The following is a 13708-nucleotide window of genomic DNA, read 5'->3' as shown; positions in this document are numbered from 1 at the left end:
AATATAGCCTATTTATATATATTAGTTATGAAATAATAATAAATTAATAATATACTGTATTTGTGAATTTGAGATTATACTATAGTTATTATAAATAATTATATGTAAGTTAATTTATTGTATTCAATGTAAATTATTTTTATATAAACAAAACCTTATATTTACCAAAGTATAAATCCTATATACGAAATTATTTTTAAATTCATAAAGTAAAAAATACAATAAAAGTATTACTAAAAATTTATGTCAAGTAATTATTCATGCAGTTGACGAAAATCGAATAAATGAATATAAAAGTTTATGTTTGAAATGATAATTTAAAAATTCAGAAGCGCTAATAAATACCAAATATTTTTAATTTTTGCTTAAATTATTATACTAAGTTACTTATATATTTCTCTTTCTATACTTTCTATAAATAGTGAATGAGTCTATTAATAATAAAATAAACTTTATTTTCTTTATAAAAATTTGTTCTATAAACTTTATCAACTTATGAATAATACTAATTCAATGAAAAAATCAGAAACACTTTCTGTTTCTTTTAGAAATATGCTATAATTTACACTCCTTTCTAATAAATAATAAATATTTACGATTGGTTATTAGATATGATTTGTAGTGTAATATTACAATATAAAAATATATAAAGATTAAATAAAATTCTAATTATTTATTTCGTAGAAGAAATTATAATATAATAAATAAAGTTATATATTATAAGTTTTATATTTGTTAAAAAATGGGTGTACTCGCTTCTATTATTAGCAGTGACGAAAAATAGATGGAAGTAGAACACACGTAATAACCTAGTGAATATGAATAACCACTCATAGTATCTTAGTAAGTAAGTGCCAGAAATTCAGTGAATTTGCTACCAAAAATACCTACTATAGGTATCATACGGCATGAAAGCACTTTATTTTTTGTACCACAACAAGATACAACACCATATGTAATACCGTTAGAGTAATTAGTTAAGTTGAAGAATGATGATATGTGATTAATATTATCATTTAATCAAATATTTCTAGCATCTAATTATATAAACCAATTTATTTCGTCTGTAAATCTATATATACTAATATAAATCGAATATTCCAAAACAATCTATCACATAATCATATCATCTTCTCCTTCTAATATCCATCCTCTGATCTTCTGTTCTCCCCATGATCACATCCTATCTAGGTTCTTGTTGCTGGTACGCTCCTTGGACCTCGCCCACGAACGAGCGCGCCGCCCAGATCCCTGACAAGGAGCAGGGCGCCGCCGTGGAAAACTAGAGATGGCGTAGAGCGGCATTTAGGCTGGCACTCCCATTGGGTAAGAAGGGCCCTCGTGTTGGTCCCCCTTCCCAATTGTATAATCTCGGCACCTTCCGCAAATGCTGCTCACCCTCGCCGACGCCATGCTGCGCGAGCTCCAGGCCCACTCCGGCCTCCGCTGGGTCCCGGGCGCCCCCACTGCCAGGCGGCCCCTCCTGCCCAGACCGCACGCGGGCCCCGCCCCGGAACGCTACGCCGCCTTCGTGCCCTCGGACGGCGCCCTCCCGCTTGAGCACCTCTGGCCCGCGCTGCGCCCCGAGTGCTCCGGGCCGGACACCGTCAGGGACCAGGGCAGCTGCGGCTCCTGCTGGGCCTTCTCCGCGGTGGACCAGCTCGCGGACAACCGCTGCATCGCCGGCGCGGCCCGCACGGCGCTCTCGGAGCAGTACGTGGTGTCCTGCAACACCCAGGGGCAGGAGGGCTGCAACGGCGGCTGGCTGCTCCTGGCCCAGCAGTTCCTGGTCCGCACGGGCACTGTCGCGGACGCCTGCGCTCCCTACACCTCCGGGCGCTCCGGGGCCACCGGGAAGTGCCCGAGGCGCTGCGAGGACCGCTCCCCCCTGCACTTCCACCGGGGCGCGGCGTTCGAGTACGTATGCCAGAGCGAGCGCAGCATCATGGAGGCGCTGCTCCGCGGCACCGTGCAGACCGCCTTCACCGTGTACGGCGACTTCGACTACTACCACTCGGGCGTCTACGAGCACGTCAGCGGCGGGGTGGAGGGCTCGCACGCCGTCATGCTCGTGGGATGGGGCGTGGAGAACGACACCCCGTACTGGCTCCTCAAGAACAGCTGGGGCAGCACCTGGGGCGAGGGCGGCTACTTCAAGATGATCCGCGGCGTGAACGAGTGCAACGTGGAGGACGTGTGCTTCCTCATCGTACCTGAGTGAGAGGGTAGGTATTCGGATAATTTAAAAGTTGAAATATTTAACATGAGTTAAAATGCATAGTAAAAATACAATTCACTTTCTTATTAGCAAATCTTCTTGAATTGGTGCTTCATACTATTCAAAATTGTCAGTGGATTCATCATAGTCATAATACCGTTGAGCTCGTAATTCATCATCATTTGTAGAAATACGTCCAGCAAATTCTTATGCAGAGGAGGAAAAAGTCATTGATAAGGGCTTAGTCTGCTTATTTTTCTTAGTGAATAAATCCTTCATTAACTGCTTAAAGGAAAACTCTGACTGGTAAGTTGCGGGCATCATTTTTATTTTCATTGTGGTTCATAAATCACATTGTAAATTTTTATATACATCAGTTTTATCTTTAATATTAAGGTAATAAGTGTTTCCATCTTATTTATTTATGCATAAAATTTGTATTATAATTAAACATTAATCAAAGTATTCACTCCTATATTCTACTATACGTTTAATACTATATAATATAAATATATTTAGTTTCTACACTTATTTATAGAATTAAATAGTTAGGCTTTATTATTGTTGAAAAGGTAATAATATATAATAAAGTGCGGAATTTTATTTATATACTAGTCACACATTAAAGGTTAATAACAATTTATTAAAAATGGTAAGGTAAGCACTAATCTAATACTAAATACACATGTGTTACAATTTTAGCTTATCATTATTTTCGAGCTATAGCTTCAGAGCTTTCCTCATTTAAGTCCATTTAAAAGATTCCTGATTTAATGTGTTCTTATATGTTATTAGGCTTGGATTACACTAGTTTAGTTGTTGAAACTTTTACCTAATCATTTATAAATTTTATTTCCTGAATCATTTCTAGACTACTCTTTACTTCAGAGAATAATTACTCTGATTAAACAATAAGCGGCTAAAATTTAGATTTTGATCCTTCTTAGGTTTTTATAGAATGATATAGCGATCCTGCTACTTCTTTAACATTCTACTGATGATACTCATCATCTTTTAAAACTGTTGTCAAAGCTCCCATTTCTGATAGAAATGATAAAATATTATTATATATTCTATTAAGATATAACAATAAATGTTTATGTCAAAATGTATTGTGTAAATATATATAATGATCAAAAATACATAGATTATGGGGAAAACATTAAAAATTATATATAGATAAATAGATTTCCTTATTAAATATAATTAATAATACTTTTTTGTTTTTGGAAGATTTCGCTGTAAATATAATTATTTAGTCAATTAATAATGCACGACTATCTACAGTAACAGGACATAACAACTTATTACTACGTTTATCATAAACTTAAAAATTAATTAATTCTCTAATATAATTAGATAATTTTTAATTTACAGTATTTTCTTAAACTGAAATATTTTGTATATTATTTTTATCATTTGCTTAGCTATTTTCTAAACTTATTTCAATTAGTTTAATCTGATAAATAAATCAATACAAGAAAATGTATATACTATTATTAAATTTGAGATTGATCAAAAATAATAATATAATTTTATCTACTATTAAATTTAAAATTAGGGATGATATTTCGACAATTTGCAATAAATTTACTTGATTAGTAGTAATGTTTCAAGCTACTCCTTATTAATCTTTAATTAGGATAATATATAGCATCTATCAATTAAACTAAAGAAATAATAAACTTAATAATAAAATTATTATCTACATTTTATTTATGTAGTCTCATTAGTGTCCGCAATCGATTAATACCAATCAAACAAATAATAATATTTATAAAATACTTTTTCTGTTAGATTAATCATCTATATTTCCATATATTAATAATTTTTAATATAATAATATGAAACCCATATTATATTATTTATAGATTTACTAAATACTTTATGATATACGTTGAAAACAATTATTTTTAGTATTAAGGTAAGAACAATAATTATATAATAAAATTTTCTTAAAATATTGGATAGAATATAAGTAATGTAAATAAATTATGTAAGTAAGTTCGTCACTAGTACATAGCTGAGAATATCGCCTAGATAATGCTAGAGTGATTAAAATAAAACTAACTATTTATATATATTTCTAGTATCTACTCAAACATCAACACTGCAATTACCAAAATCCATTGAGATAATTCTTTAGGAAATAACTCCACTATCATTGTTATGTGCATCTAATTTTATAAAACTAATTCTGTCAATTAAATCTTCTATTTCGTCTGTTTCTACTATTTTTTCTGGGGTTTCTAAAGGAGAAAATAATGAGCGTAGCTCCTTTAAAGATGCTGTAGAAAAGTCCGTCTTCTATGTCATAATAGTTAATATTTCAGACTAGTTCTTCTTCATAGGGTGTTAAAAGTGATCAACTAGATCTTTAGTGTCATCACTTAAGATAGATTTTACAACTCCCATTTTACAAATTTATCAGTAGTTTATTCAGTTATTATATAAAGAATAAGTAACTAAATTTAGTTTCGATGCGTAATGTTATCGATTAAAGAATCTATCATCCAAAATTAAATTAAGATTATATATGTATAATTTTAGTGATAGTTAATCAGGGATTTATTCTAACAGTATTTATTTTATTAATATTATTAAGTTATTTTTCTAACATGTTAAGTTTTAATAATATTTTACTTCATTAAAAATTATATTTATTGAGTTATAAAAATAGTGTCAACTTTTTATTAAAATAAATGTTATAGTAAAAGAAAACTAATTTCTAGTTTTTTTGATTAAGTAAAAATTATGGAATGTGATAAATAAGGAAACAAGCAACAAAATAGCTTATTTAAATTTATATGAAATATAATATTTATTTTCAAATGCATAAATTACATTGATAATAGATAATTAAGTATAAGTAGTTAAGAATAATTGAATCTGCTCATGTTTACGTTATTTTAATAGAATACATTTTTATGGTAGTAAACCTTAACGTGTAACAGTAGTAACAATACCTTCAACTCTGTGATTATTAAAACCAATATAAATTTAATTTCAGTTTAAATAGAAAAAACTATTCAGAATCAGCAAACTTCCCCATTTATTACATCAAAGCATAGCTATTTAGTCATAAACTTTTAGTTCAAGCTTTCAAAAACTGAATTTGTTTCAGATCAGCATTTTAATAAAAAAATTATAGATGAAAATAGCTCTACTAACAATTTATATACATTATGTATCAATTAGCTTGTATTTATTGTAAAAATTTCCATCTCCAGCAGATAAAATTACGTTATAGCTGATATTTTCAGAATTAGTTGAAATTACTAGTTTCTAGTTTCAATTAACCGAATTCCATGCTGGGCTCGACTTGTGCCATCCAATTTTCACAATCAACTTTACACTATATTTATGCCATTATATATTTTTAAATATCACTATTTGTACTAATTACTTACTTCTCACGCTCCTAGCCTGCAACGACAATAACATTTTTAATTCATAACATTAATCACTCTAATCTGTTTTTTTCATTTCTCTCAAAATTCTATTATTATTATATAATTTAACTATCATATTTTCTCCCCTCCACTATTTATTTTAATATGATTATTATACATTTATATACCTTAACATTCCACAAATTATGACTCTGCATTAAAACCTGATTCAGCTCTCGCAGCACCTCCCGGACCAAGTGAAGGCCATTCTGACGCAGATAGCGACCGAATCCGAAGATCTGACGCTGAGCAAAAAAGTCTTAGAAATCACGCTGGAGGAGACGCAGCAGCTGCTCTCGCAGTTCCAGCAGCGCGCGGGCCAGCTGGCGGCCCTGGCGGAGACCTACAAGGACCAGGCCTTCCAGCGGCAGAAAGACGCCGAAACGCTGCAGGTTCAGAACGAGAAACTGGCCGCCGCCGCGCGCGTTTTGAGCGTCAAAAACGCGCAATTGCACGCCGATTTGGACGGCCAGGCCGAAGTTTTGGCGCAAAAAGAAGCGGAAATGACGAATTTGAAGCGGAAAATCAAAATTCAGGAAGGAATTTTTCACGTCGAATTTGAAAAAAAGCTGAAAATCGTTCGGGCAGGTGGAGTGGAAATTGAAAATGGAATTGAATTTGCAGTTTAAACAGATGATATAACGGATCAAGTTTTCATTACCGAGGTGAAAATAGAGGCGAAAATGGCGCAGAGTGTAGATATGCTAATCGAACCTGATATAATGATTCAGGCCGAAGCGGAGGCGAAACCGCGCCCTGGGAGCGCGAAGAAGGTGCGGGCGAAGGGTAGCCGCTCCGTGGCCAGCCTGGAGCTCCCGCTCAAGAACCACCTGCAGCAGGAGCTCAAGGAGGGCCGCAAGAAGCCTGTCCGGAGGCGCGCAAAGCCGATTTCCTCTGATTCCGAGCTCGAAAAGCTGCTGCTGGACTCCAGCGAGCCCGAGGCGGCGCCGTGTGGTGCTGTTGAGCAGGAAAAGCAGCGCGTCATCGGCGGTGACGAATTTCGGGTTGAAAAGCGCGTCCAAATGGGGAGAAAAGCTGTTTAAAATGGACATGTTGACGCTTTGACGTGTTCTGGGGACAACATCGAGATCGACAGCGCGTTAGTAAAAGGCAAAACGGAGGTTGACCCCCTGGACGATATGTCGCTGGACCTTTAAGAGGATATGGGCTGTTTAAAAAACCCTGATAGTGATGTGGGAGAAATTTAAGGTAAAATGCAGCCTGACGATATGCCGATGGGCCTTTAGGATGCGGTAGAAGGCGCAGAACCCGAAATTGCGCCAATTTAGCCAAAAGCATCGATCGCGCGCAAGTTTGAGGATTTATTGGGGAGCGGCAGTGGCAGTGGGAGAGAGGAACTGGAGGGAAACGATGTAAAAGATATAAAAAGCACTAGTTCACTGGAAGGAAACACCACCAAAAACACATAATCGCACGAAGGGACAAACGTAAAGTGCGACAACTCAATAGAAGGAAACGAAGTAAATGATTGTAAATAAGTCGAATCCCTGGGTCTCAAAGATTCTGGCTCGCTGACCCTGTTCGATACTGGGCCCGTGATCTAAATGAGCGGGATCTAAACTAGCGTCATCGACAATAATACGGAGCACCCCAAGCTAAGCGTACGCTATGCCGCTGAGTTTGATGACATAGAGGACTTCGATTGAGACCGCCGCCTCGGAGTGACTTTATTTCCGATTCTGCGAACGCAGAAAATGGAGTTCGAACCGAATGCATTCGCGTTCGCGGAGCCCGCTTGGCTTGTATACCTTGCGGTTGTTTCCGGAGTTGGACAGTTGCGTGCAGTTGAAATCAGCGTCCTCGTGGCAGCGCTAGCGGGGGCTGGAGCCCTTGCGGGGCGGCTGCTGAGGTGAGGGGGATTTGCTCACTAGAATTCGCTCAAAAACTGACCTCCTCGTCCTCGTTGTGATACTCCAGGTTGAAAATGGCCTTCTCTGCGACCGACATTTCTGTGAAATCCTCTACAAACTTGATCCTGGTAGGGTCAAGTTGGAAGGTGTTTTTGTAGTCTGGGCGGCGTGCACAGAAGGTCTGTAAGTTCTCCAGCTTGTTTTCCAGGTCGATGACATACTGCTGTACCTCACGGGGTAAATAGATCAGTTTCGGCCTTTCCTGCATTTCCGACGGTAATGCGAAGGTAGTATTGTATATTGTATAATAGTGCTTTTCTACAAATATGATACTAAGATATTATATTTTTAGTATATATTCGGTATAAATCAATTTTATAAATATTAATTAGTATATAATAATTGAAAATCAATTTCATTTTCTTTTCAAATCAATGACTTGTACAGACATTGCAGCGGTTCTATCAATATAGTTAATTGCGTCATCGAAAGCAATAAATTCTGTTATCGAGTTACCTAATAGCGATATTATTACTGGTTCAGATGATCAATTTCTGACTTACTTCTAACGTTCCTCCGGCGCATATAATAAAGTATCGGCATATAAGTTAGAAAAAATTCCTCATTGCCTGGCATTTGATACGAAGAATCATCATGTTTATGCAGCTTGTGCTGGTGGAAAAGTCGAAATCTTAGCTATTTAAAATGGATAGTTGGCTTTGTTAACTTCATTTACATGGTCTAAAAGAGAGCTGTCTTCCATTATTTTTAAATTTGAATCGGATCTGATATTTTGTGCTGGTTTTGATGGAAAACTTTTTGTTTATGATACCATAGCTCAAAAACTGATTAACTCGTACTAGTTATCTGATAAACCAATTCGTACTATTACATATGATGATGTTGGTGGTAAATTATACCTGGGAACGCATGGAAAAGGTATTCCAGTTTATGATTGTAAAGATCCTAGAGTCGATATTCCTACTTTAGTTTTTGTTTTAGGTGATCCCGATACAGTTAATCTATCCCATATTGATCCAGTTCGTGCAGTTTTTATGGATTATCGTTCTAGATATATTTTTTCCTGTGATCATAGTGGGAAAATACTCGTTTGGCATGCCGGTACTTCAGGTTAGGAAAAAATTTCTAAGGCTCTGGGTGAATTGAAGTATGATAATAAGAAAATTAGGAGTGTTGTATGGGTACCTGAAAAACGTGTATTGTTTTAGGCTAGCGAAACCGGTTTTATCACAGGTTGGAATCCTGGAGTTAAGCGAAGCATAGGTACATTTTAAGCACATGGAAATGAAATTATGGGAATTTTTGTCATGAATAGTGGCGATGTTTGCAGCTTTGGTAAAGATGGAAGGGTTTGTATTTGGAGTGTTCAATATAAATAGGAGTGAGCATAACTATTTTTGGTTCTGAGCATCGAAACTAATAATCCTCAGGCAGCACAATTTTGTATCCTTAAAATCTCCACAAGATCTATTTTTTGGCAAATCAACATATAAAATTGCAACTGCTACTTGTGTCAAAACACTTAAAATTATATCTAAGAAAACTATTTTAACCATACAGCTATTGGCTTAAAATTCATAATAAATAGATATTTATTATAGGCATTTACAGTATATTTAATTGGTCTCACTCAGATTTTTATACAGTAAGCTACAGGTCTCTCTCCCGTAAACTGGAGCTATGATGAACTGTTAAAACCTAAGAATTATTTATCCAATCAAGTGCTATTTCTTTTTGTTACGACCCTAAGTTCGTTTCAGTCGGCTCTATTGTATCACCCAACTAACCTCAGTGTACGGTAACTTTATCTTGAATGTGATTTCTATGCTAGTACGCTTTAATCGTATTTCGTTAGCACACCTTTGCTATAAAGCTTTAGCACAGCTACTATTTTCCACCTACCACTATCAATCAGTTGTACAGACCAATTTTTGAAAATACTAGCCACAATATTTCTACCATAACTTTGAAAACAAGATGCTCGAAATATCCAGAAACAAAATATTTTATATATTATTATATTATATTCATATATAAACTGGAATTAGATTAAGTTAGTGTAATTTACAAAGCGTAATATCGAAGATTCCGATCCACAAACCTCCATCTCTGTACTGCCTAGCTCCACCCTATCAAAATCTCAGTTTACATCCCAGCTCTTCGAGATACTATACGTAAACACCCGTAGAATAATTTAGTCGATATTAACATATAATAATGCATTATACCCAAATTCGAAGCCTGCAAACACACAAAACGCTTCACTTGATGTTCTGAAACGTCTACGAGCTGAGCAGCAGCGTGCTAAAGCGCAGGTTCGAGCGGTCCAGGGGCCCTGACCTTGCCGCTTTCCGTAACTGCTGAAAACGGTCCTGTAGCGATTGGACTTCTGATAACGCCCTGGCGAGAGGCGGCGACGCATCTAAACGGCGTGTGAGCGCCTTGGCGTTCTGTGGCTTCGAATTCGTCGCCTTCCGCTGAAACTTTTGCTGGATGGACGGCAACTGGACGGCCTGCGGGTTTGTCGCGTATAGGTCCTCAAACAGCACATATTTATTGGAATACAGTCGATTCTGGACGTTTTTCGCATTGTACTGGCTCGCGGGCATATCCTTTGTAAGGGATTTGGTCCATGACGCAAATATTTAGTTCTCCATTATGGGGGCAGCGGAGCGTATAATATTTAATACCTTCAATTTGGAATACATATATATTATTATACAATATACAAGGAGATTTATATTTTTAATTTTCACTCCTCGTACAAATGAAATGCGAATATTGTGATTTAACGTCTAAGTTTTTGCTGGCAAGATGCACTAAATGTAATCTTCATTTTTGTAACAGCTAACTAAATGAGAAATCAATTTCTCATATTTTACGTCATATCAAAGAAACAAGTCATACCTCATTTGAATTCCCATATAAAGGCATTCCTTGCTGTAAAGATTGTGGTAGAGAGAATATTGTGTCACTATATAAGGATATTGACGAAAGTTATTTATGTAGGAATCATAAAACTGAAGATAGTTTCTCAGTTATTTCTAAGAACAAAGTTCTATTTTTGCTCGGCACCCCAAGTAAAGAGCTTATAGAGGAGTATAAAAATCTCGAAAATCTAAACGAAACGGCAGTTGCCAAGGCACATATTAAAAAAATTGAATAGTAATTAGTTTGCGATGTTTCGGACAGATAGAGAGAGTTAGATTTGCTTAATAGTTAATTATTCATTATTCCGTAAAGATTCCCTTAATGTGGATAAGATGTTAAAATGGTATCAAATATGCCTTATTTGTAATTTTAGTTTTAGTAAGAAATTTAGGATGGAGCAATCATTATAGAAGATGAACTTCTAGTAGCTGTAAACAATCCAACACTATAATAAAAGATTAATTCGTTGGCTACTAAAATATTTACTTATTCGGATTTTATGATAAAAGCACTGAAAGTAGAATTTTTAACTAAAGATATTTAAATTGAGTAAGGTAAGTAATTACTTTCAACAACTGCAGTTTAATTCAGAACTAAAGACGGCTAATTATTTGAAGCATTTTTCTCTTGGCCTAGGTATTAAAGATTATGCAATTAAATTATTAGACCTGGTGACGAAATTTGTTTGGAAGTATAAATGGCATAAGGATAAGTTCATATACTGACAGGCCTAATCAGGTCGGTTGATGATACAATAATAGTTAAATTGTATTCTGCTCCTCCAAAAGTGTGTTTACAGGTTGTCATACATGAAGCTAATAAGATAGAACTAAATAGTATTAAGTTGTCAGAAAATGCTACATCTATACATAACATCTTATTTAATGACCATGATGTATTTCGTGCGGACGATGATGTAATATATTCTCTTAAATATTCATAAACAAATTTTATGATGCATTTAATGATTTCGACAATAAAGTATATTAATTTTTCAAGTGAAATAAACTTAAAAATATTAAAGGGTGAAGGAGACATTTAGAGTCTCCTCAAAGAAGCAAAGTGTTATATTCCCTAGTTAGATAATGTTTAAAATATTATTACTTCTGTAAAAGCCGATCTTGATTAGGTTCATTGCTAGTATCCAAATGAATATTAGACATTAGCTATCAAAACAGCATTAACAAATAGTATAAGCCTAATTTAAGGTTGCCCAGGAGGAGGTAAAACTTATACATCGGCTATATTGGTTTTGTGCTTGTTAAAATAATATAATGATCAATAAATACTTTGTTGTACTGGTTCTAATATTGCAGCAGATAATATAGCTTTATTTTGCCACAAAGTTAAAGCGAATGTTCTTCGTATCTATGCCAAATCTAGGGAAGAATTTAATGATTAAAGCGTGTCACCGGAGTTAAAAAGCATTTCATTGCATAACATTATTCGATCTAATGTCAGGTCTAATTCATATGTTAATAATAATGTGATATCTTAAGATTTAAACGATAGTATAAATTAATATTTTATTCTAAATATTTTTATGTCTGAAGAGAATACTGGAAAATATGTATATGATGCATACAAGGACCTAGAAGAATATGAAATTAGTAAAGCAGATGTCATTATTTCTACTTGTGGTGCTGTTAATAGCGATAAGATACGTTTAGTTAAATTTGCAGCGTTAATATTAGATGAGTCTTCGCAAGTTCTAGAAGTTGAATCAATAATGCCTATTTCCATAGTTCCAAAACATTTTATTTTGGTAGGAGACTAAAACTAATTAGGACCTGTAGTAGAGGGCACAAATGCTAAAGCATCCTAATTTGGCAGATCGTTGTATTAGCGTTTTATTAATTTAGGGATTAAGCCAATTCGTCTTTTGTAACAATATCGTATGCATCCCGGACTACTTGAATTCCCCAATGAGTAGTTCTACTATGGTTAGATTAAGTCTGTGGTTGATATAAATTAAAGAACTTTTAAGACAAATTCTTGTTAGCCAATTATTACTAAAAAATTCCCACCTAATTTCCCATCTTTATTCTGGAGTCTTTAATCAGAAGAAAGTTAAGATTCATCAATGTCATATTATAATAACGTTGAGGCAGATTCTGTTCTTTCTATGATATAGTAGTTATTAATCGAATATAAGATAAATTAACAGAATATTGGTATTATTACACCATATGCAGCATAACAATCGCTGCTTAAAAATCAGTTAGTTAATTATCCATAGATAGAAGTAAATTCTGTAGATGGGTTTTAAGGTCGAGAAAAAGATGTTATCATTTTCTCTGCTGTTCGTTCCAATGACAAAGACTTAATTGGGTTCTTACACTAGAAAAATCGTGTAAACGTGGCATTTACTAGAGCTCGAAATATGTTTATTATTATTGGTAATGCAACTCATTTATCCAAACCTAAAGGAATCTGGAGAGATGTCATTTAATTTTATCAGGATAAATCTGCTTTGTTTGTTGGAACTTAAATCACCATGTTGACACTTGCATCAACTTAGACTATTTAAGAATGATTCGTCCATTTGTAGTTGATGAAATTATTTAAACTTTTATGGATGTATTTATTTTAATTTTTGGCAATGAAAGTGAAGTTTAATCATTAATAAATATACTTATGAATTGTATTGTCTTTGTTTTCATTATAGTTTTTCTGTTAGGACAATATTTTAGAGGTTGCTAAAATAACGATTCTTTTCTTAGTAATAAATCCCACTAATACTTATTTCATTCAAAACCTATATCACTCCAGTAAGTGTATAACATAAAAAACTAAGGCACTACTACCGTGAAAGTTTTTGCATCCGTACACATAATTTTATTATTTAATGTTTAAAATTCAATCTTTTACTTAAATTCTCTAATATTGGCAAGTGCACACGAACATTAGCATTCTAGTAATTGTCAAAACTTTTAAATATAATTATTATGTATAATAATATACGAAAATTAAAAGAAAAATGCAACTAAAAAATGCTAAGCATTGAATTCTTCTGTTAATTCCGGTTAATTTCTATAAAATATATTTTGTAATGAATATTAAAATAGAATAACTGTTGTAAATAATTATAGTCAGTATATAATTTTTATTTTAATTGTACTTCTCACCACAAAATATTTTTGAACAAATATTACAAGTAATAATAAATACTGCATTATAATACATTACTTCCTTTTGGAACCGAAGTATCCTAA

General features: G+C 34.3%; 11 protein-coding genes across 11 annotated transcripts; 6 read left to right on the top strand and 5 right to left on the bottom strand. All coding sequences in view use genetic code 6, as the record gives it.

The window, feature by feature from the left end:
* Positions 1-742: 742 nt before the first annotated feature.
* Positions 743-1003, top strand: SS50377_27209 (uncharacterized protein; the record flags this gene model as incomplete). Its single annotated transcript, XM_067911002.1, has 1 exon — positions 743-1003. The coding sequence occupies one exon, from the start codon at positions 743-745 to the stop codon at positions 1001-1003; it is 261 nt and encodes an 86-aa protein (XP_067761689.1).
* A 384-nt stretch (positions 1004-1387) lies between these two features.
* On the top strand, positions 1388-2221 carry SS50377_27208 (Cathepsin B; the record flags this gene model as incomplete). Its single annotated transcript, XM_067911001.1, has 1 exon — positions 1388-2221. The coding sequence occupies one exon, from the start codon at positions 1388-1390 to the stop codon at positions 2219-2221; it is 834 nt and encodes a 277-aa protein (XP_067761688.1).
* Positions 2222-2293: 72 nt separating this feature from the next.
* Positions 2294-2554, bottom strand: SS50377_27207 (uncharacterized protein; the record flags this gene model as incomplete). Its single annotated transcript, XM_067911000.1, has 1 exon — positions 2294-2554. The coding sequence occupies one exon, from the start codon at positions 2552-2554 to the stop codon at positions 2294-2296; it is 261 nt and encodes an 86-aa protein (XP_067761687.1).
* A 370-nt stretch (positions 2555-2924) lies between these two features.
* On the bottom strand, positions 2925-3257 carry SS50377_27206 (uncharacterized protein; the record flags this gene model as incomplete). Its single annotated transcript, XM_067910999.1, has 1 exon — positions 2925-3257. The coding sequence occupies one exon, from the start codon at positions 3255-3257 to the stop codon at positions 2925-2927; it is 333 nt and encodes a 110-aa protein (XP_067761686.1).
* Positions 3258-4315: 1058 nt separating this feature from the next.
* Positions 4316-4633, bottom strand: SS50377_27205 (uncharacterized protein; the record flags this gene model as incomplete). Its single annotated transcript, XM_067910998.1, has 1 exon — positions 4316-4633. One exon carries the CDS (start codon positions 4631-4633, stop codon positions 4316-4318), a length of 318 nt encoding a protein of 105 aa, XP_067761685.1.
* Positions 4634-5816: 1183 nt separating this feature from the next.
* On the top strand, positions 5817-7337 carry SS50377_27204 (uncharacterized protein; the record flags this gene model as incomplete). Its single annotated transcript, XM_067910997.1, has 1 exon — positions 5817-7337. The coding sequence occupies one exon, from the start codon at positions 5817-5819 to the stop codon at positions 7335-7337; it is 1521 nt and encodes a 506-aa protein (XP_067761684.1).
* Positions 7338-7385: 48 nt separating this feature from the next.
* SS50377_27203 (uncharacterized protein) lies at positions 7386-7544 on the top strand (the record flags this gene model as incomplete). The annotated part of the gene is made up of 1 exon (XM_067910996.1): positions 7386-7544. One exon carries the CDS (start codon positions 7386-7388, stop codon positions 7542-7544), a length of 159 nt encoding a protein of 52 aa, XP_067761683.1.
* Positions 7545-7569: 25 nt separating this feature from the next.
* On the bottom strand, positions 7570-7809 carry SS50377_27202 (uncharacterized protein; the record flags this gene model as incomplete). The annotated part of the gene is made up of 1 exon (XM_067910995.1): positions 7570-7809. The coding sequence occupies one exon, from the start codon at positions 7807-7809 to the stop codon at positions 7570-7572; it is 240 nt and encodes a 79-aa protein (XP_067761682.1).
* Positions 7810-7975: 166 nt separating this feature from the next.
* Positions 7976-8947, top strand: SS50377_27201 (WD40 repeat protein; the record flags this gene model as incomplete). The annotated part of the gene is made up of 1 exon (XM_067910994.1): positions 7976-8947. The coding sequence occupies one exon, from the start codon at positions 7976-7978 to the stop codon at positions 8945-8947; it is 972 nt and encodes a 323-aa protein (XP_067761681.1).
* Positions 8948-9823: 876 nt separating this feature from the next.
* SS50377_27200 (uncharacterized protein) lies at positions 9824-10219 on the bottom strand (the record flags this gene model as incomplete). The annotated part of the gene is made up of 1 exon (XM_067910993.1): positions 9824-10219. The coding sequence occupies one exon, from the start codon at positions 10217-10219 to the stop codon at positions 9824-9826; it is 396 nt and encodes a 131-aa protein (XP_067761680.1).
* A 110-nt stretch (positions 10220-10329) lies between these two features.
* Positions 10330-13029, top strand: SS50377_27199 (putative DNA helicase; the record flags this gene model as incomplete). The annotated part of the gene is made up of 1 exon (XM_067910992.1): positions 10330-13029. The coding sequence occupies one exon, from the start codon at positions 10330-10332 to the stop codon at positions 13027-13029; it is 2700 nt and encodes an 899-aa protein (XP_067761679.1).
* Between the last annotated feature and the right edge of the window lie 679 nt (positions 13030-13708).

Source organism: Spironucleus salmonicida, chromosome 7 (assembly GCF_000497125.1).
Source record: "Spironucleus salmonicida strain ATCC 50377 chromosome 7, whole genome shotgun sequence".
NCBI lineage: Eukaryota > Fornicata > Diplomonadida > Hexamitidae > Spironucleus > Spironucleus salmonicida.
This window is presented reverse-complemented; position numbering and strand designations above follow the sequence as displayed.